Genomic DNA, 23657 nt, shown 5'->3' with positions numbered 1-23657 from the left:
CAGGAGGCCTAGCAGATGCTAAGAGTTGTCACTCTGAGCCTGCAGACGGCTCCTGAACCCTCCACGGACCACCGTAATTAAATCTGAACACACCCACCGGGAATTGGAAGTCACCTGGAATGAATCCCATGCTGCGCGGCTGTTTGCTTTTGAAAGATATCTGCAGGGCAGTTGTAAAGATGGTTTTATGCCAAGGTTTTGCCAGGCAGGGAGGTGCTTTGGGGAGCTGGCAGGGGGGCATATGGGGGATTAAAATGTACTGCCTTGGGGGAGAAGGTCTGCTGGCAGTTTGAAAACGCAGCGCCAACGGAAGCACTGAGATCATAAATCCAGAAATAATAAAACCAGTAGGGTGGCAACCTGTCTTGTTTTAGATTGGACCAGGCTGATTTTTGTGCCAGCTGACTTGCTGCTAACTGCTCTGGTTTATTTTTAAGGTTAGAACTCCTTGTGAGGGAAATGGGAACATATTTGATTAATATAATTCACATTCAGCAGAATATTGGATGTATTTCTCCTTCAGAAGAGGTCAGGGACCAGCAGTAGAATTATCACTCTGTGATCTGTGCTTCCCTTTGAAAAGTACCTGGGAGTTCCCTTAGGGATTTCCCACAGTGCCTCAGAGAGATGCTGCAGCAAGGGGGCATTTTGGAAAATTGTACAGGTTATTTCCCCCTGGGCACTTTCCCATTTCACAGAAGAAAACTGGACATTTCTAAGACACTCCCCACTCCCCTACAGAAAATAAGCAAAACACTTTTACATACCCACAAAGCAGCACAGATTTAAAAACAAAACAAAATAAACAGGCAACACGCCCTAAAAACAGGCACAAAACCATAATCCTCAACCTAAATAAATAGGAAGGGCAGGAGCCCTTGACAGGCACCAGAGGGCACAGGGGTATCTATGAACATCACATTAGGGATGCCAGGTTATATACCACCAGTTCATACAATAGAACACAGTGGTTCAGAGCAGCGTGTATACAATAAAATATCAGACCGCATAGGAACACATGAAGCTGCCTTATGCTAAGTCAGAGCATTGTTCCCTCTAGTTCAGTATTGTCTACACTGACTGGCAGTGGCTCTCCAGGGTTTTAGGCGGGGGTCTCTCCTAGCCCTACCTGGAGATGCCGCTGGGGGTCAAACTTGGGATCTTCTGCATGCACAGCATGTGCTCCACCACAGAGCTATGGCCTCATAGAAATGGTAGGAAATGATTCAAACTGAGTGTCTGATCCAAAGAATAAAAACTAAACAAGTGAATTGTCCTGTCCTTATGAAAAGGTCTCCAAGAGACACCCAAAAGTCAGGAGCTAGCAAGGATTCACTCATTCATTTTATTTGTATGCCACTTTTCCACAAACAAGGGACGCAGGTGGTGCTGTGGGTTAAACCACAGAGCCTAGGGCTTGCCGATCAGAAGGTCGGCAGTTCGAATCCCTGCGACGGGGTGAGCTTCCATTGCTCGGTCCCTGCTCCTGCCAACCTAGCAGTTCGAAAGCACGTCACAGTGCAAGTAGATAAATAGGTACCGCTCTGGCAGGAAGGTAAACGGCATTTTCGTGCGCTGCTCTGGTTTGCCAGAAGCTGCTTAGTCAAGCTGGCCACATGACCTGGAAGCTGTACACTGGCTCCCTCAGCCAATAAAGCAAGATGAGCGCTGCAACCCCAGAGTCGGCCACGACTGGACCTAATGGTCAGGGGTCCCTTTACCCTTTCCACACACACACTCTCAAAGCGGCTTAAAACAAAGAAACAAGAATGCATTTCAAACAAACACTACAAAACAATTACATGATAACATAACAGAGCAATGACATAGTAACAATTTCATAATGACCTAGTACACCCAAAATCTAACAACATACAAAAATCTATATTTCAATACTATAAATATAGTAAGATTACTTAAGCAGCCTGCAGCATCCGATAGCAGAAATAACAAGGGAGGATGCCTGCTGAATCTCTGCAGCAGTAAATGCCCATCTTCTAGTGAAAGCCAGTAGGTCCTCTGTAACATGGGGTACAAATAATAGCACTCCTCTGGATGATCTTAGTGATCCAGCTGCAAAACAAAGGCTCAGGGTTCAGCATTCACTGGGAAAGGTTTAGGTCAGTCTGCGTCTCTCACTCCTCTGGCTGCTTCTTGATGTTTTTGACATATTAATTCAAAGGAACTTGCCCACCAATTTTTCTGATGGATTGTTGTCACCCTGCCCTGTTACTGGAAAACTAGGTGCTTTTGCTAATAATTTCCTGGAAAGAAGCCCCGCCTTTGGGAGAAACAATGGATAATAAATGAGTTAGACGTTACCGGAGATGAAAGATGAGTGAAATTATGCAAAATTAAATTGCAATAGGTGTCGGATCCAGTTGTATTTCTATTTGTCATTGCATCCCTGGAGTAGCTTATGAAAATTAAAGGCTGGTTCTTGGAAAGGGGAGACCGCCATAAGGTGTTGACAATGAATGTCAAAATTCAAAAGCTTCAGTGTGATCCAGAGGTAACAACTGGAGCCAGTTCAACACTGGAGCTTTCATCAGTGGCTTGCCTAATCAGGTATAGGGACCCTCAGGCCCTCCAGGACTCTGTGTCTAGCCCTGTCAGGAGTGAGCCAGCTCCAAGCGAAGGTTTGCAGCCAAATGCAGAAAGCAGCCAGGAACAGGGAGGCTTTGATGTTAGGCAGGGGAGAGCCGGCAGCTGCAGAATTTGGCTCTTCCTGACCTTGATGGGCGGGCTGATCGGACAGTAGCTGAGAGCAGGCTAGAACACAGCCAAAGCTCACCGCAAGCTCAAATAGGTGTGAATAGACAAGGAGACAGTTCGTCAGAAAAGGAAGAGGCTGGAGCTAATCCAATAAGTCCGAGGAGTCAGTGAATGGGAGGGCTTCTAGATAGGAAGCAAAACAAGAGATGCAAGGGACGTTGGCTCAATAAATATATTCTGTAGACACTGGAAGGAATCTTCAGAAGGGTCATCTTGAGTAATGATGCCGGAGGCTTTGTTAGAGCTGTCCGGAGCTATTTGTTTGTTTTTGCAATAAATCCTCCTTTTTAATTACCTACGCTTACTGTTTTATCAAGCTGGGAACCTGGACTCCTGACAGGCCCTCAGGACTCTCCCTAGGCCATACCTCTCTGGCCATACCACCTGCTCTCCATGGCATGCCCCTCATCAGCCCTGCTTTGCACCCTCCTTGAGTGCTTGTGCTTGGCTGGAATGTGTCCTTGAACTCTGATAATGCTTCCTGCTTGCCTAGGGGTGTGTGTGTGTGTGTGTGTGTGTGTGTGTGTGTGTGTGTGTGTAAACAACCCTACTGTAAAAGGTAAAATTAGCATTAATTGCTAAGCCCACGTCTGCTGCTGGTCCCACCTGCTGATAGCATGTGGCCCGTAGAAGGTTGCACAGGAGGGAATGTGGTCCACCATTTAAATAGTATTATAACTTATCCCACAGACTTAAAAGGAGGTGCAAAAATGCCCATGTTGGCCCATCCACACTTTCGTTTGTCCTGTGATTTCTAGTATTTTGTATCGCTCTGTTATCATGGGTCTGAGAAAGGTGGCTTTTTTGTTGTTGCTCTGCTTTCCATGGGAAAGCCTGCTGAATTGTGACAAATTTCAATCCGCAACAAACCCGAAGAAAAAGTTGTCCCTCTTCTGAACTGGTCTTGAAATAGTTCCTGGACTGACTTCTGTGTGCTTTTCCGTGAGTGTCATTGGGGACGGTCTGCTTCCATCTCCTTTCCCATGCTACCCCTGCAGAATAATTTTTCCAGCATCAAGCACTTCTGGTTTTCTCAGCACGTTCATTTTTTTAAAAAAGAATATATTCCCCCTATTTAGCGCTCGTATAAAAAATTCTGATCAAACAATATACGTGCAAAATATGTGTGCTCCCACTTGTTTGTTTTGATTGGTTTTGATTTCCTGCTTGGCAGGGGGTTGGACTCGATGGCCCTTGTGGTCTCTTCCAACTCTATGATTCTATGATTCTATGATGCTTCTAATCACGACTCACTCATCTTAGGAGTCTCATAATAACAGAATCCAGCTTGTCTCCCTTTTGAAGAGAGCCAGTTCACAATAATGTTGTTTTGAGTAAATGGGGTTAAAGTGAAAGTTCAAAGACAGCCCTGGGTTGCTGTAGGAAACCCTCCCAGCCTCTGGTTGAGGAAAGAGGTCATTAGTGAGCAGTAAGCTATGCTGTGATTCGGCGGTTCATTATCTCATATACAGAAACCTTGAGAGAGGATGAGTATTTAAGACTCTCTTGCACAATTCTGTGGTTTTCTTGGTCATTAGTCTTTGAGCTTAAGTTTGGTTTTAATGTATTCTTTCCTCCACGGACAACTCGGTGCACCTGTACTCTGTTTCTCCAGCAGCAATTTCTTTGAAATTGGGCAAGGAGGAGGATTATGTCTCCCACTCCATCCGAAAGAATCTCACATTCCTGATCCATTTTCATAAAATGTCTTTGGGAATTTAGTGCTTAATGTCCAGAAATCTTGATCTGATTTAAATTACGATCTTGGGAGTTCCTCTTGAAGAGTTGAATGAATTCATTAGCATTAAAAGTCAGGGAAGAAAAATATTAATTTGTACTTCTTTAATGCAGTGTCTACTCGCACACCCTCCAGACTTACATATTCCCCCAGTATTCTTTGACATTTTTGGGATAAGTAGAAATATGCATCTCCTACTGAATCATGCAAGCATCTGAACGCAGGGACTGCTGTGGATCAGCAGCCAAAAGTTGGGTTTTAATTCACTTGCTTTTCTTGCCTACCTGTGGCTTTAAAACAAGTAACTGCTTTTAAATATTTATTTAAATTATTTATCATGTGCATTCCCTGTTCTTTAGCTTCCAAATTTCTTAGTATACTGTACTACATTGGATACAACCCAATGAAACTAAGGGCTTGTCCATACTTTGTTTGCTCCTCTACTCCCCCCCAGGAAAACTGGTGGTTTAGCACTGAATCGGAGCAAACAGCATATAGGTTTTCTAAGGATTGCCATCTGTTCTGATTTATTGCCAAAGAGAAGGTTTTCCAAGGGAAGGCAGTAGGGCAAAGACAAAACTGCTCAGATCTGTGATGTCCAGGCACGGGACAAATAGAGGTATGGATGAGCTCTAAGTTAAAGTCACTTAGCAGTGTATGGGTTGTGCTGGTGGAATATTGCACAAGGGAAAGAACTAACCAGATATTGTTGTGCAGTTGAGTTATTGTTGGAACGTGCAAGAGAGCAGCCCTGACATATGATGTGACAAGGGAGAAATTTAACTCGGTTCACATTTAAAGACAAATCGCCTAATTTGTGCCTTCTGAAACAACACACGTACCAAAACGCAGCCGTCTTCTGAAATCCACACATCTCCAAGTTTTGCAGTGCAGTTCTCTAGCCAAGTACAAAAATGCATAGACTGGGGGTAAAGTGTTCATATGAATGTATATATTAGTGAAGATAACATACAAAAATGTGTTATGTGCTGGGCAAAATGGTTTTGAAAACCTTTGCATATTAGGGGAAATTGCATACAAATATTAGGAGAAATATGCACTATGTATTAACTTTCTATACCGCCCTTCATCTGAGGATTACAGAGCAGTTTAGAATATAAAAAACTAAAATGCATAACATAGTAACAAACAAAACCAATGCTGCCTCGCAGTTTAAAAGGCCATTTATTATTTAATTAGCCAAAGGCCTAGGAGGCTAGAAAGTTACTGGTTGGTTTTCATAGAGAGCCATGTGGTCTAGTCTAACCCATCTCTTAAGGGATTGAAATGAGAACAGAATGTGGGGACTGGGAACTCCTCTATGCCATCCTGTAGTCCTTGGATGGGCTGCAAAGATCTGCAAACAGTCAGTTCTTTGCTTTATGCGTATAGTCCCCCTTCTCCATTCTACAATAACTAATATATCCTAGTTCTGTGTGGAAAGTTGGTTTAAAAGGTTTGAAATAAATAAATAACTTGGAATGTGGCTCACCATTGCTTCTTTCAACCTGAACCTTAAAGTCACTCTTCTATATAGGGCTCTTCCAGATGTCTTTTTCAGTATGCATTCATGATGATTTGTGCTTGTGATGGTACTGGGAAGTTCCTACACTATTTCAATTTCAACACTGTTTGTGCCTGCAAAAGTTCTGAGGCAGACATACTGCTTCATTTCCATTTGCTGCATGTCCCATAATTTCTTGCTGAAATCTTTTAACTTCTTATACCACAAAATGATCTGGTTTATTTTTTGTTCTGCCCGCAACTCTCCCTTCAGACAGCAGTAATGTAATAGCACTGGGAAAGCATGGCAAAACATCTAATAAAGAAAGATGTGTGGACAGTCCAGTATAAACCCATCACTAATGCAGTATTACAGTGGTACCTCGCAAGACGAATGCCTCGCAAGACGGAAAACCCGCAAGACGAAAGGGTTTTCTGTTTTGGAGGCGCTTCGCAAGATGAATTTCCCTATGGGCTTGCTCCGCTGTCCCGGACGGCTTTTGAAGGCAGGCGGGGGAGGGCAAAGACTTTCCAGGACCTCTTCTGAAGGCTGGCGGGGGGCAAAAGTCTTTGTCCCCCCTGCCTGCCTTCCCAGGGGCTTTTACATCACCCCGGACAGCGGAGAAGTCCTCCGCTGTCCCGGGGTTTTTTAAAATGCTGGGGGTGGGAAGAAAAGCCCTTGTCCCCCCCCCCCAGCCTTCAGAAGAGGTCCGGGGACAGACTGTCCCCGGACCTGGTCTGAAGGCGGTTTCCATAGGAACGCATTAATTGATTTTCAATGCATTCCTATGGGAAACCGTGCATCGCAAGACGAAAAACTCGCAAGAAGAAAAAACTTGCGGAACGAATTAATTTCGTCTTGCGAGGCACCACTGTATTACATTAATGACATGTTGCAGAATATCCTTCAACAGCCTCCCCCCAATTTAGAGAGAGCCTTAAATGCCTGTCCTGATCTTCCTTATCCTTGTTTCCTAGCTTTATTCCCCATTCCTTACTCCCCCACTTTTTAAATATTTAACCTGAATGTGATAGGAAATGTTGATTAGCTTTTGCATTTGAAAAATCCTCATTTTGGTCATCTGGTCGCTGGTACATCCAGCACAATTTCACTCTGGCATTACTTGAGCAAATATTTGCAAGTAGGGATTTCCTCTATCTACATCTGTTTTTTAATTCACTTCTTCTCCTTCCCTTTGTTCAGCTGTGTATTTCTCTCTCTGCAGTTTCTGAAGGACGTCTGAAAAGCCTGCAGAGTGGTTCTTTCTCTTGCCAATGAACTCTGAATACTTGATGGATTCATAGCCACAAGGGATTTACAGCACACTTAGGTGAGACTGTTAAAAACTTGCAAATTCAACTTTTAGTTTGCTTTTTGTTTTGTTTCAGTTAAACAACATAAATAGAGCTCACTTTGGACATATTTGACAGGTGGACAATCTTTCCATTTCAGGTGGTCATTAACAATAACACTATAACAATAACAATGAACTAGCGCCTGAGTTCGCTGTTTATTGTTACCCTTCTTCTCTGTGAATCCTTTCCCTTTTGTGTCATGTCTTTTAGATTTTAAGTCCAATAACAGGGACTGGGTTTTTTCCAATGTAAATTACCCCCCCCCAAAAAAAAACACTTTCAATAAATAAAGTGAAACAACTAAGGCACAATCAGATTTTGGCCGTGATGCAGGAGAAAACAAGGCCTTGTTTTCACTGAGGTGGTAAACCTTAGGAAGGTGGCTAGGCTGAGGCCCAAGGAAAATCCTGACATACTAATTTTCTATATCCAAGGAATCTTTTTGTATGAAGTCTTTTTAACCCCAGCCCGCCATCTGAAGTGACAACAGCTTGACAAGAGGTTGACCACTTCAGGTCAAAACTGGGCCAAAGGATAGGCCAGAGTGAAGCAGTGCCTGAGAGAAAAATCGTGTTCTGAGGAAAAAAATTTCACAACATGATGTGTTTTTGTTAATTATAGCTGATTGGGTTGTGTGTTCCCATTATCCATCACATCACTTCCAAATGGTTAGGCCTCCTTTCTCTCTCTTTTAACTTTATTACCTCAGCTTTCTCATTGACACTAAACCATTCATTGCCAGTTTCATTATAACGGGATGAAAATACCTTCTCTCCACTAACCCACTAATCTTAGTGTTCATCTTAACATTTCTGCTAAGTTACCCTCCTTTCCTCCCTCCCTTAGGATTGATTTTATTTTATTTTATTGCCCATGCCTCTTCTTGCTACAAAGTGCTTTGTGCTTGAAATGGCAGCCGCTCTGGATTTTAGCTTTCTGAAGTGTCTCGACAAAGAGAGACTTAGTCATTTTTGCCTTACTTTGTTATTGATTTTAATAATATTTCATAACTCATCAACTTGGCATACCCCAACCAAGGCAGCTCCTATACCGTTATAAGCATGAGGAATAATTACACTTGACATTAACTGGAGACAACCATGTTTCTTGACATCACTCTGGGAGTGATTGTTGCATATCCATATCTGAAACAGAAGAAATAAAGTCCCACCAGACAGAATTGAAATGTTCAGGGCCCTCTTTGCCCTTGGAAGCATGTAGTTATGTGTTATTTTTCCTGCAATGGCAGGAGTCCATAAGGAAATATTCAAATTATGTAGTGTTTCCACTAACGTTGCACTATGGAAATCCTGGCAGCTACCAGCATCCATGTAAAAAGATCTTTGGTAAAAAACAATAAAAGGCCTTTGGTCAGTCCACATGTTCAACAAAGAAAACTGAGGGGAAGCATGAATAGCTGTTTTAATTATTTTAGTTATTTCTTGGTGCCATTTATGCATTGCTGACATGGTATCTGGCGTCAAAACATAGATTTGCTGCATTTTTTGACTAGCTCCTCCAGCTGCCTTTGTTGACCTGGTGCCCTGCAAATGTTTTGGACTCCAACTTGCATCAACTTCAACATTAGGTTAGCTTTGGCTGATTGGAGTTGTAGGCTAAGACATCTGGAGGGTGGCAAGTTGTGGAAGGCTTGTTGAAGTAACACAATGCTTTTCTATGATGAACATATTTATTTATTTAAACTATTTATATAAAAGGTTAAAAAAAAAAAGGGTAAAGGACCCCTGGACGGTTAAGTCCAGTCAAAGGCGATTATGGGGTTGTGGCACTCATCTCGCTTTCAGGCTGAGGGAGCTGGCGTTTGTCCACAGACAACTTTCCGGGTCATGTGGCCAGCATGAGTAAACCGCTTCTGGTGCAACAGAACACCGTGATGGAAACCAGAGCACACAGAAACACCGTTTACTTTCCCGCCACAGCGGTACCTATTTATCTACTTGCACTGGTGTGCTTTCAAACTGCTAGGTAGGCTGGAGCTGGGACAGAGTCACAGGAACTCACCCCGTTGTGTGGATTTGAACTGCCAACCCTCTGATCGGCAAGCCCAAATTCTAAGCAGCGTATACAAAAGTAAAACAACAACAGATGTTACAAAATGTGCAGCAAAACTCTTAATGCAAGCTACTAATAAAATAGACAATCTCAATTCCTTCTCTGTCCGCTTTCTCCATGCCACACATAATTTTATAGACCTCTGCCATATCACCTGTTCCTCGCTTTTTCTCTGCACTAAAAATTCTCAAGTGCTACAGTCTTTCCTCTTAGGGGAATTGCTCTAAGGACAGTCCTGCCACATTGTATCCTAAATACCAAAGATGTGTAAGGACCCTAAAGGGTTGCATGCATCCCCTGCAAAAACCTGTGAGGTTCTGACTCTGGTTTGTCCTCCAGAAGGAGGGAAACTCTATCCCTGGGGGCCACCATCAACCATGCTGTTTGTTATTTGTATTTTGTGAATGTAGATCATTATCAAGATCCCTGGGAGTGAATGACTACAGAAAAGGGAGAAACCCAGTTCTTGTTTTGATATGAACCTACCTAATTCACACTTTCAAAAAAAACTACCCCAAGCACCACACCATCCTTCAAAATTTGCATTTCTCTGAAATTTTGCAGTGTAGTTCTTCAACCAACAATGTGTATATCAGGGGAAAGTGTTCATAAAGTGCATGTATATATGTGAATATAACTTTAACTTGCATAAGGGAAAATTGCATACAAAAATGTGTATAATAGGAGGAAAAAATAGTATATATATTTTTAATTGCAAGCTAATGGGGAAAATGTAACAAACTAAACTTAAAACATAGGGGGAAATGAGAAATGGAGGGCAACTTGTAACTGGCAGATTCAGCCATCATTAATTGCAATGGCAGGGAGCTGAAGTCTATCTCTCAGGTATATCATAGCCCTTAAAGCTTTATGTCGAACGAGAACTTTCTAAAATGGTGCCTCAAAAGCAAATGGATTTCTTCTCTGAACTCCGTAATAAGTCCTGAAAATTCAATTGATTTTCTGTCAATCAATCATAATCTGCAGTAGCCATGTTTTGGAGGCAGATTTGGCAGCCTTGTGGTTGACACTTGCAAACTCCGTTCAAATTAACAAGAGCTGGTTTCTGTCTTGGGTGAGTGTAGAAGTAAGCTATTATAATGCCTCAGTGGTTCACTTTAAGGAAATCTTTTTTTAAAAAATATACTTTTTTTAAAAAAAAAATGAGCATAGGAATTGCGGAAAGAACACATTGCTAATGGAGAAAATTAATGCCAACAGATGCTTTGGCCTTCAGTTTTCTCTTTTCTTTTTTTTAAAGCTTTGATTCCTGACGTGCTGGGTAGCACATCTTTTAGGCCAAGAGATGATAACACTCCAACTCCAACACTCTAACCACTACACCAGACTGGCATAAAATGTACCAGAAGCTATAACTGGTTAATTATGATACTAGGAAGCAATTGTTTGTCTTAATGCTTTTCTCTCCTTTGCTTAGAAGCAGCGATGATGTTCTGCCTCCTCCTGTGGTGGAATCTCAAAGTCCTTGCCCTGTCTCTCCTTCTGAAAACCACCATCTCCTTAAATCCAGATGACCCAAATGTTTGCAGCCATTGGGAAAGGTAAAATGTTGCTCCCTCGCAGATTTAAAAACCTCTGTATACCACTTCATTTATAGAGCAGTTCTCAACATAGTTCGATACAAAACTGGAATAAAAATGTTGTCAAGAAACACTGAGCCTTCCTTGGGCAGAGAATTCCACAGACCCACAGTTGAGGATCCCCTTCTCAGTCACAATCCACCTCATTTTTGAGGAGGACCTTGAGAGCAGATCTTCCATTGTAGAACAGTGTCCTCTTATGAACAGTGCTGCAAGATTGGAGGCATGCCCGGAGGAGTTTACTTTGAGTTCTCTCTTGTGTGTGCACTACCTGCCTTCAGAGGAGTCTCATTTCCCCAGCTGTGGTTGTGCTGTTGTCCCCCTGGTCAAAATACTCATGGAGATCTTGATATGAGGAATGCAGTCAAGGAACTGTTATCATTGTGGGTGACTTCAACTATCCTCCTATAGACCGGCTACATAAGTGTTCCAGTCATGACAAAGAGGTAACATTTCTGAATACCCGAAATGACTTGTGCCAGACATTACTAACTTGTTAAGCTGAGGTTGCTGCTCATGTGGTCATAACTTCCAAAAGGGCAGGAATATGAGGCATCCATCTTCTTCATCCAAAGCCGGGTAACCTTTAGATGTTGTAGGGCAAACTATCTGACTGTGATTTGTCACCTTTGAAATTTCTGCTTTGGGAAGGGCTTTGCGTGAAAGTCCCAGTTTCAGTGCCTAGCATTTCCAGGTAGAGCTGGGAATTGACCTCTGCCTGAAACCATGGATAGCTGCTGCCAGTCAGTGTAGACAACAACAAACCAGATGGGCTATTTGTCTGACTCTGTGTAAAGCAACTTCCTACGTAGGTCCCACTTTTCTGCCGTAAAGCTCTTAAGCTAAGCACAGTCTTGCTTGTTTTATCCAAGAACAGGCTCTTTAAAATGTGTTTCACCTTATGCTGTAATGAATATGAATCTTCTTTAAGTAACATAAACAGCTCTTAGTGGCATTCTGAAGTTCATTATGCTTAGATTTATTAAGGTGTTTTGTGCGTGCATTTTTTTATTTTATTTTTAAGGATGTTGATCACGCAGCACAACAGGCTTTGAGGGCAAACGTGGGTGGAGATGGAGCCTGTGATTTGGTATTGTTTGCAGTTGCACAGCAAAGTACATTTCAAGCCCAGGAATACAGTATTGATTTTGTGTGAAGGGAGTCAGCAACCCAGAGACCCAATCAAGGAGAAACAAAAATTAAATACCAGAATTGATTGGCTGCCCCGGCCAAGATGACTGTGATACTTAGATGGTAATAAATCAGCCCAAAGAGATTGAGTTAGGGTGAGGTCAAGAGGAGCAAACAGGATCATAAAATAATAATCAAGATGACGAGGGGGTTTATGTTAATAAAAGAGTAGTCTAAATACGTTCCGCTTTGGCATATTTGCCAGCAGGATATCTCATTGCCCCGCGCAGACAAAAGAGAGGTCAGCTCTTAGGGCTGACATTTTGTTGGCTGACAAAACCAGGTGGTTAAAGCCCTGTGCCCAAAGCACTGTAGGGTATACTCCTGCACACACACAGGTTTTCCAGTAGGAGTGGGGGAGAAATACATTTTGGCATGAAACTCTCTAACTTGCACTTCCTGAAACAAGGTGGGAACCAATGTACTTAACCCTTTGGCATTTGCATTTCTCTGAATTTTGCACTGCCATTCTCCAACCAAATAAGGTGTATTAAAATGTGTATATTGGGGGAACCCAGAGCTATTTTTCTAGGAAAATGGTGCTGAAGCTCACCATGAACCTTGTTCTCTTAGAATGGCAATGGAACCCACCTGAGAGGTGCTGGAGCTGAGCTCTGATGAGTTCTGGCTGGGGGGGGGAAAGCCCAGGGCGAAACTATGCATATATTAGTAAAAAAATGCATTGTATTGGGAGACAGTCCTTGCCAAAAATGGTGTATATCAGGAGAAATTCTCACTGAAACACTGATGGATTTTCTTGAGGACTTCCAAAAAAAAATGTGGAAATGTGGAGAACTGAACTTAAGAATGGGAAAATGAGAAAACTGAAATTGACAGATTTGTCCCTGCTTAAAATGTGGCCACAATCATTTCTGGTGTTGGCTATCACACTAAGGCCTCTGAATCCAAAGAGCTTCTGCTCTCAGGCAAGTGGCAGGTTGGGACTATGCGTCAACCCTTGGATTGTCTTCATTTAGGACCCGCATGTTGCAGAGCTCAGGTGCATATCAATCCTCTTAACTAAGTGAGTTTCAGGACCCTGAAGGTAATACTTTTGAACCCTGACAGCAGAGCAATCAATAGAAACAGATTGACAGGCATTGAAGGTGATCTCTAAACCTACTCTGTCTCGATACAGCGTGCTTAACTCCCCCAAAGGCTGCTGTTTTATAAAGCAAGACACTGTATTAATAAGTAGTAATAGGATTTACTAAATATGGATTTTTTAAAAAAATAATCTACAGTGTTTTACATCCTTACAACAACCCCTTAAACTAAGGAAAGCGTGTAAGGGAAGTGCTGTGTAAGACTATCGGTGAAAAAAGTGTGAACAAAAATACAAATTTTGCTTTGAAATGCATATTTTAGGGAGGAGCTGTATTGAAAAGATTTGAAAAGCTTTGAAAAAAAATGTGCGTTTTATGGCCAAAATGTATAGGAAAATGTGTACAGCTTACATGCAGATTTCTTGCATGTTCTTTCAAAACCCAGGATGGAGCAGACCCATGATTGAGTGCTTGCTGAACCCACATGCAATGGGCTTAGGTTAGACTAATAGAACCATAGAATTGTAGAGTTGGAAGGGATCCCAAGGGTCATCTAGTTAAACCCCCTGCAATGCAGGAATCTCAACTAAAGCATCCATGACACATGGCCACCCAACCTCATCTGTTCCTCATAAGGCTTGGTTTCCAGACCTTCGATCATCTTGGTCGCCCTCCTCTGCACATACTCCAGCTTGTTAATATCCTTTTAAAATGGTGGCGCCCATATTTGGACACAGTATTCCAGGTGTGGTCTGAGCAAGGCGGAACAGAGCAGGACTATTACTTCCTTTGATCAGGACTCTATACTTCTGTTGATGCTGCCTAGAATAGCATTAGCTTTTTTTGCTGCTGCATCACACTGTTACCTCATGTTAAGCTTGTAGTCTACTGAGATTCCTAGATCCTTTTCATATGTACTACTGGCAATCCAGGTGTCTCCCATCTCATATTTGTGCAACTGGTTCTTCCTGCCTAAGTGCAGACCCTTACATTTGTCCCTGTTGAAAGTCATTTTGTTATTATTGGCCTAGTTCTCCAGCCTGTTAAGATCATACTGAATCCCGATTTTGTCTTCTGTGGCATTGGCTACCCCTCCCATTTTATTGGTTGACGCAATGCTAAAGTTTTTCAGGGAATAAACAAACAAACAGAGAACCCGCTGCTTAACTCACAATTTATGGTTCTCAATTACTGGTTAATTTCTGCTACAAATTATCTTGGATTAAAATAGGTTCTGTTTAAAATGAGCAAAAGTGAAAAATCAAGCCCCAGAGACCTCTTTCCTGTTTCTAATATAAAAAAGCCTTGTGTTTGATTGGTGTGCCCATCATTTTGCGGTGCTTGTGCCTTCATCATCAGAATGAAGTGCCGGGAAGCCTCGACAGCATTATGTTAATATGTGCTTTTAATTAGCCTTTTTTGTACACAAGTAAAAGCTGAACAGTCCCAGGAGGAAGAATATCTGATATGGTTTTATGTGAGGGCATAGAACTCCCCCCCCCGATCCCTCGTTCTTTCTTTTTTATTAATGGTGGCAAGCTTCAATCAGTTTACATTTTTCCATTGCTCTTTACAAGATTTCCTTTTTTCTTGGTTCAGAAGCTCCGTGTCAGAGACAAAGCTTTGAAAATCACTTGCCTGTTCTTTCAGTGTTCCACATCATGAGGGCAGTTTGTGACTTGTCCATACTTGGAACCTGATGTCTCCCCCAACACAGCCCCCACTTCCACAGCTTGTAGCCATCAGTAAGCCCAGAAATGAATACTGGTTTAACTGGATGGTGGCCAGTTTCAGCCTGCAGGCCTGCAAATTCTTTTTGGTGGGGTGGGGGCTGCTGCTTTGGTTCTGATGTCTCAGTATTTATTTATTATTTATTATTCATTATTATTCATTTATTATTCATTATTCATTAAGAAATAATACCTGAGTGGCGTACAATATAATAAACATAATAACAATAAGTTATTTTAACGCAAATAAAACTTTAAGCAGCTACAAAACACATTGATCCAGTGGGGCAGGCACGCCCTTCTTCACCAAAAGCAAGGTGACTGAAGACATGGTTGGAAAAAAATGTTTTTTTTGAACTGGTGCTAACAGCCCACCAGGGTCCTTCATACTTAAAAATGGAGTGATTTCTTTAAATTAAAGATGGTCTTTCTAGAAATCTACGGCAGCTAATATGAGAATTAATGCATCAGGAGCCAGAGTCAGGGGCAGGTCAGCAATAATACACCTGGTGTCAGTGAAGTTACCAGTAATTCTTTTTCAAAGGAACCAAAACAGCCCAGGGCTGGTGATCACAGTAACACTTCCCAGGAGGTCTTGTCCCAATGAGGCAGTTGTGAAGACTGAAGGTCCCTGCTTTCCCACCACTCCCTAAAGCTCCTCCCCCTGTTCCTTCCCCAGCATCCTAAGGCTCCTTCATCTTATCTTTCTTTGCTCTGCCCACTTCATTTCTCTGCATGTTCTGGAAGACCAGAAAGGAGAAGGACTTGTCGCAGGAGGAGCGGGAGACCCCCTGGCTTCTTCAGTAGCCGACCACATTTCAATCTCCTGGCCTCCCTCCTCTCCAAGCCTCCGTTTCTGCCTCTGATTCTGGACTGCTCTCTGCTGCAGCCTCTTCCTGCTCACTAAATCCTGTTGCCTCTTCAGCTTCCTCCTCCCAGTCTTCTCCCTCTTACCACTCTTCATTGTCCGACCACCAGTCCCCTGGCTCTGAGCTGTCTTCCCCCAGCAGTTCCCTTGGGGCTTCCCCAGCTGGTGTCTCCTACCACTCCTGTGCACCCAGCCAGTCCAGGACATAACATTTCACTTATTTCATGATCTGAAAAAGCTTTGGCCAATGTGAGCATGTGTCTAGCTTTCATCTGTTATTGGACCAATTAGCTCAGTATCAACTTTTTAAAAACCCTGGACAGCCTTATCTGTGCGAGTGGTTGACCATTATTTGGTGCCTCAGAGAACCTAAAACAATTAAAGTAGGTCATTCGGGATTTGATTTGGGGAAGTCCTCTTCTGATGCAGGCTGCAATCTACCAAAACCACCTTTCCCCCCTCCATCTCTTTCCCCCTTTTCTTCCTAATGTCTCAACAAATGAAACTGATCTGTAAAAAATGTTACTTGGGGAAAAAAGAGAGAGAGAGATTGCATATACTTTGTAAACCAAGAAAATCTTTAATAAAAATACATTAACAACAACAACCACCTCATGGGTATCTACCAGTAAATCACAATCAACCTGTTGGACATCCTTGCTATATGCCACTGACACAACTAGAACCTTATTGGCACAAAGGTGGAGAACAAGTATAGTACCCACTAAGGAAGAATGGCAGTGTAAAATGTTTGAACATGTTGAACTGGCTGGTCTGACGAACAAGTATAAGAGAAAATAAAGATAAGGAATACAAGGAGGAACAGATCATGTTTATTGAATATTTCAAGAGCCAGTATAAACAAATACATACCCTAGCAGGTCTCGAGTAAATCCAGCAGAGTTGAAAGAGATAGAGGTTTTTAATAGATAATAAATTGGATGATTAAAAAGATGTGGATTACACAGAGCAGTAGAAAAGCAAAGGAAGCAGGAAATGGGTGGAAGGAAAGTCATATATGGTATATGTATACATGCTATATTTGGTACAAAGTTGTAAGTGGGACAGGGGGAGCAGGGTTAAGTATTCTCTCTGTTCTTGTTTTTGCAAATAAAAAAGGATAAATATTCCAAACAAATACATGCTGGGTCTTTGGGAGACCTTGGAGGGCCAGAGTGATTTGCTGTGACTTGTAACCTTCACATGTTGCAGAGAGCTTTAATATATGAGCGAGAGAGAGGGGCAGGGGGAGCTTTTACAGGCTAATGACCCACCTTTTCTCCCCCTTTCATTGTCTGCTTCCAGCTATGCTGTGACTGTTCAGGAATCGTACTCACATCCCTTTGATCAGATCTATTACACGAGATGCACGGATATCCTGAACTGGTTCAAGTGCACTCGACACAGGTAAGTGGCGATCGGAAGATATTTCAATCTCCCTCTACCGTTTCATCTTCTCCACATTGCCTTCTTTTTATCTAAGGCTCGGTGATGCTCTCAAGATGTTGAGGATAAATATAGACCTCTCTTTGCCAGAATCCTCCTGCAAAATTAAAGAGGCTGAAATGGAATTTTTTTCTTCCAAGAGAACTTGCTCTTTCTTTCTTTTTCTTTTTTTGTTGTTGAAAACATGACCGATTTGATATTGTAAATCTGCAATTAATTTGGGTTTATTATTATTATTATTATTTTCCCTTTTTTGAACAAAACAAAAACTTTTGATTTAAACTTAAGTCACCCAATTCAGAAGGAATGAAATGAAAATATCCTGGGGGGGGGGGAGTGCAGAGACGAAGAACTGAAAAAAGCCCTCCCTCTGTGAGGAAAGGTTACATTTGAGGGTTTTTGTTTAGAAAAAAAGGCAAGTAAGGAAAGGGTGTGGGGAGAGAAATGATAGAGTTGTTTAAAATGATGCATGGTGATGAAGAAAGTAGACAGGGAAGGTTTCCTCCTAGAACCAAGGGCCATCTAGTGACGCTGAGTGTTGTGAGATTTAGGGTAGACAAATGAAGCAATTCTTCACACACCACAAGTTAAACTTTGGGAGTTGCTACAATAAGATGTGGGACGTGGGTGACGCTGTGGGTTAAACCACAGAGCCTAGGACTTGCCAATCAGAAGGTCTCTGGTTCGAATCCCCGCGATGGGGTGAGCTTCCGTTGCTCAGTCCCAGCTCCTGCCAACCTAGCAGTTTGAAAGCACGTCAAAGTGCAAGTAGATAAATAGGTACTGCTCCAGTGGGAAGGTAAACAGCGTTTCCGTGCACTGCTCTGGTTCGCCAGAAGCGGCTTGGTCATGCTGGCCACATGACCCAGAAGCTGTACGCCGGCTCCCTCGGCCAATAAAGCAAGATGAGCGCCGCAATCTCAGAGTCGGCCACGACTGGACCTAATGGTCAGGGGTCCCTTTATCTTACCTTTACAATAAGATGTGACGACATTTGCTGACTTGGATGTGATGATTTTCCCAGAGGCATCTGGTTGGTCACTGGGAGAACAGGATGCTAGACTAGATGAGCCAATGGCCTGATACACTGGGGCTCTTCCTGTGTTCTTAACTGAGACCTGAATCACACGTGTGCATACATAACTAATGAAGTATATGCATTGGACGACTGCAGCTGTGAATCATTGATTCCAGTGAAAAACTTGGTGCTTTGAGATGCTACAGCAAGAATGTCTATTCAAATGGAAGCCATCACTTGATAATTGCAGTCATCAAGCGATGAGCATACATTCACAGATTACCTGTGATATAAAACAGACTAGTTTTCTGCATTTTAGCAGCAATATATTTAATTTGAAGTTCAAATATGAGTTGCACTTCGGTTCACAGATGGTTCAGGAAGTGCAAAGCAGGCAGGTTCACATTAAAATGTGGACAGGAACCAAATTTCACTCCTGTTCCTTTTTAGAGACAGGCAATGGATTTTGACATTCTTATTTCCACAGAGAGAGACACACAGAGAAAATTGTTTTAGAGTATGAATTGAACTGTAGAGTTCGAAATCTGTATTGATCACACACACACAAAATATATATATCAAAAAACATTTGAAAGTAATTATTGAACACACCCTCCAGGCAGTAACACAGTGCAAATAGTATTCTGAGTGTGAGCATTGATTTCCAATGTGTTCTTTCTATCTCACAATTTAGAATAAGTTATAAGACAGCATATCGGAGGGGACTGAGGACTATGTATCGGCGACGATCGCAGTGCTGCCCAGGATATTACGAGAGTGGAGACTTCTGCATCCGTATGTACATGAGTTTTGCTGGGTTGGTAGGGATGTGGTGCTGGCACTAGACCATTTGATACAGTTGCTGCCCAACTTTCCAGATGTGTAAATTGAAATTTTAATTACAGCTTGCATTCCTGCGCAGGCAGTTTGTGCTGGTACCAGCAGGCCAGCAGTACTGGGCAGCAGGGAAGGGACACTGGCATTGTGCACCATCTCTTCTTTCTGCAATGCAAGGTCTGGGGTAACCCACCTGGAGTAGTGGAAGGAAGCAGGAAACTGAGCTTGTCAGCTGAGGGTACTTTCAGGACTTTGGACAGCTCCCTAGGATGCTGACCTGCCCAAACCCAACTGAGTCAGAATATCCAGCTCACCTACTTATTTTATTTATTTCAGCAATATGTATATACTGCTTAATTACAAAAATCTTTAATTTGTGTAGAAGTAAAGATTTAAAAAATCAGTTAAAACTATAAAAAAATCAGAGTTCAGTCAAAATAGCTGCTGAAATAATAATTTTTTAAAAAAAGTACTCAGTTCAAGTTCAACAGGAAGAGAGGCCTTTCTGTTCAACTGGAAGGGAGTTCCATAAAAGTGAGCTCATAATCCTGAACACATGGTCCCTGGTGGATATGAATGAGTCATGCATCTGAACCATGGGAGACCACTGACAGTGACTCCCCCAAAGACCACAGTGATCAGGCAGGGATAGAAGGGAGTGATGTGGTCCTTAAGGTATCCTGGATCCAAGTTGTTGAGGGCCTTGTAAATTAATACAAGAGCCTTGAACCTGACTTGGTAGTGTATGGTCAGCCAGTGCAAGCTTTTAAGCACAGGAGTGATGTGCTAGTCTTTCTCCACTGGCAGTCTGACCGCAGGATTTTGCACCAGCTGAAGCCACTGGATCAGGCCTAAGGGTAGATTCACATATAGTGTGCTTAAAAGCTCTTGGCGTGACAACCAAGAATTGCAAGAGATCTTCAGAGAGTTGTGCCTGCAGTTCTAGACCTGGTGGTGCCTTTGAAGGCAGGCATCCCAGTAGATGACCCTGTCATTGGAGTGGTCTGGGATCTACGTGGGTCACCTCTGAAGCATGAATGGCGCATGTGTGCATTGGCCCTTGCAGATTGGGGAAAGAGATGGAAATGGGGAGTCTTTATTCCACAGATGGGCTGGTGAGTTGTGAGTGGTTCCTTGAAGTTCCAGGTCTCCACTTTGATGCTATCTGTAGATACAATTTGTGTGGGTTCTTTGGTGATAAATCCTCTCTGACAACAAGCCACGCAGTTGTAGCCAGGGCTGATGGGAATTTGAAGTCCAAAATATCTGGAGGGCACTGGAATGGGAAAGGCTGAGCTGCCTGGTTATTTCACTGTGTTACCTCGGAAGATACTGATTTCATTTTAATATTTTTGGGCCCTGCTTGAAATAACAAGTGTGAAATTTGCATCCCAGGGAATTGCAAGTATTACAGAGAGAGCCTCCTGTAAATAGCACATTAAAATGTAGTTTGAAAATTGCTTTTCATAGAATTAATAGTTGGTTATGCTGCCACAATTCCCAGGCCTGTTTTCCTGATAAGGAATGATGGATGTTTCATGCCGGAAACGGTTCGCTTAAATGTAGCAAAGTCAGTCGGACAGCGGTTGCACGCTTGAGTTATGTGGCTAATTATATCGCTAACTACATGCACACAGTAATTTTAAATTCTCCGGGTTGCCAACTCCTGTGACTTTGTCTTGTTGCTTTTTTAAAGTTGCGTTCTTAAAGTGTCAGTATTATTTTTTACGGGAAAGATTCTAGCCCTCATGGTTTATGGATGCAAAGTCTCTAAAATCTCATTGTTCATACAGGTTGGAATTCTGAAAAGCCAACTGCTTCGCTCCTCATCTCTGATGTGTAAACACAATGTTGATTCCTGCAATAAGATGAGATAAACAAAACCCTTTATTCTGGATGGAGCAAAGTCTCTGCCAGTGGATGTTCAGTTGCAAGTTCATACCCAGAAAGGTCCTTTTAATCTCTTCTGTCCCCATCCCACCAAGTACCAGTCGTTTCCTGTATATCTGAAAGGAGATTTTGCTGCCAATGTTTCATCTTATGGGTGGTGGTGACAGCTCTCTGGGCTCTCAGCTGAAGGCCTCCCCAGTTTTGAGGCCCTCTTTAATTTGAAGAAGACAGGGATTGAGCCCAGAGGCTTACCTAGGCTCCCTTGCACCCTTGTAAAAAAGTTGTATCAGCACCTCCAAAGCTGGGAAAGACCATGGACCAGAAAGTAAAAAAGTTTGCTTTTCATCACCAGTTACTTCCTCTGATGCCATTGGAGTCAGATCTGCTTTCCTCCTCCTCCATTATCATCAATCTGTCTGTCTACCTCCCTCCCTCCCTCCGCCACTCTACATGGCAGCTTGGTTCCAAGAATTCAGTGTATACACGAAAACGCATATATCCAAACTGCCCCTGCATAAGCTTCCCTAGCCTTCTGAATCTGGTGCATTCAGCAGGCCTTGTCACCCTAGCAATACACAGGCTTTAAAAGCCAGTCTTTCCCTGCCTGGAAAGAGCGTTTCAGCTTTCTTCCTTGCCTGCAGAATTTCAACCAACTGGCTTTTGACTGTCTATGGTTGAAATCACGCAAATTAAATGCACAGCTGAAGTCCAGCAGAGGCGTTCTATCGTAAGGTGGCCATTCATAGGACTGGGCGTTCTCTCTTCACTTGACCTTGTAAAGCCACTTTTGTTGGCGCTAACTGGAGTTAATAGTGTGTGATGAGGGGAGACCAAATCTCATGGAGCATAAAATGATCAAAAGCACTTACTTTTTAAAAAAAGTTTCCATTTTTTTGAAGTTTTAGATTAAAGACTAATTGGTTCTTCTTTCATTAATAGTAGCCTTGCTTTCTTGTAAAAGTTTTTTGGTTTTTTTTAAAGATGGCTTTCTAATTAAGTGCAACACATTTGGATGACTGAGGACCAAGCTGCTGTTTCTTTATAATAATAAAAAATATCTCTATTCATAGTTTTCTTTCTGGTAGCACAAAGTCAGGATTCCTTGCTGCGGTCTCCTAATCTTACCCCTTTTTTCATCTGTGCTCTACAAAAGGCAGGCTTCTGTGACTGTTCTTTATAGTGAAGGCTGTATATTCTGGCCCGGGAGGGGAAAAAGATTATTATTCAATGCTTATAAAGTGCCTAATATTTCCTAAGGGCTGTACATATAAGACAGTCCCTGTCGGCAGGCCCATTATCTAATAGACAGGATACGAAAGGAAAAACGAATGGGGAGGGGAAAGGAAAGCAAGCACTGGAGCAGCTAAGAAGAGCCTGCTGGACCAGGAGAATGGCCCACCTAGTTCAGCATCCTGTTCTCACAATGGCCAACCTGATTCCCCAGTGGGAAATCCATAAGCACAGCTAGCGTGCAATAGCATTCTTCCCACCTGTGTTTCCCAGTGACTGGCATTCAGGGGCATGTTATCTCTGACAGCTGACCTTCTCTGGTTGATGGAAGACACCAGGTTGTTGCCTTCCCTGCTTGCCCCAGTGTTCTTTCTGAGAGATAGAGAGTGGAACCTTGCCTCTCTGTCTGCAAACCTACATAATATTTCTTTAAAATACAGTTAATTCTAGATTTTGGAAGTAACTGAGTGGGTGGGGTGAGTGTTTTGCAAGTGATTGAAGCCCTACTGTTCAGACTTCTGGAAATTCTTGGATAACCCTCTGGCTTTTAGAATTTTGCCAGGCATTGCTCACATGTTTTAAATTCTATCTTCCTTCACAACATGGTGCTGGGATGGTGGGAAGGTCTAAGTTTTTATTTCACTTTAAGCACATTCTGTGTCTGGTTGCTCTTGGCTACTGCGTGTATTTTTTCCTGTATTGCTTTTGAGCTTTTCGTTCTTGTCGATTAGGTTCCATCCCCATTGGCAGACATAGACACACACACACACACACACACACACACACACACACACACACACCTTCTTACCTGACTGGGCTGGAGGACATGCTGCCTGGTGTGAAGTCCTGAAAGATTTAAAAGCAACGCTTTTGAGATCATAGCCGAATGCTACAACCTCTTTGCAACCACCCCACATTCCTTTGCTCCTGTTGGGCTTGGCTATATTTCAGCCATGTCTGTGGCCGTGCTAGAGGTTCACTTCCTGGGACAGGGCTCTTCCATTATGGATGAGTGCTTCCCCCCCTCCCCATTACAGGGAGACCATCAATCTCATTTTACTACGACATGATGGATGGAAGTTGGTGGCTTGAGGTGAAAGGAGTTCAGTGAATGAAAGTGCTTTGGTAGCTTGGACACAAGAGATGTGAAACTAGGAACTAAAGAAGTTTGATATCCCCCCTTTTGTCTCTTGAATGGGAGATCTCAAGTAATCACCAAGCATGAAATCACAGCTTTGTCACTCACACTATCGACCAAATAGTCGAAGCGGGTTGGGGGGTGGGGATGAATTATTTTGGCTGACTTTTCGCTCTTTAACAATTCCAGTTTGCATGTCAGAGAATATCCGGAATTA

The 23657-nt window shown here is 42.6% G+C and overlaps 1 protein-coding gene across 7 annotated transcripts in view; it reads left to right on the top strand.

The window, feature by feature from the left end:
• The window catches only part of MEGF11 (multiple EGF like domains 11), a 343630-nt gene that overhangs the window by 69424 nt on the left and 250549 nt on the right, over positions 1-23657 (top strand). For all 7 annotated transcript variants that reach the window (XM_081171061.1, XM_081171057.1, XM_081171059.1 and 4 more), the window contains exons 2-5: positions 7243-7347; positions 10884-11007; positions 17187-17288; positions 19040-19140. In XM_081171061.1, coding sequence (XP_081027187.1) covers positions 10892-11007; positions 17187-17288; positions 19040-19140 — 319 coding nt within the window. In that variant the 5' untranslated portion in view covers positions 7243-7347; positions 10884-10891. The remainder of the gene's footprint in view (positions 1-7242; positions 7348-10883; positions 11008-17186; positions 17289-19039; positions 19141-23657) is intronic.

Source organism: Podarcis bocagei (genome assembly GCF_964188305.1).
Source record: "Podarcis bocagei genome assembly, chromosome: 14".
Taxonomy (NCBI): domain Eukaryota; kingdom Metazoa; phylum Chordata; class Lepidosauria; order Squamata; family Lacertidae; genus Podarcis; species Podarcis bocagei.
Note: the sequence above shows the minus strand (reverse complement) of the source record. Positions and strands in the feature narration are given on the sequence as shown.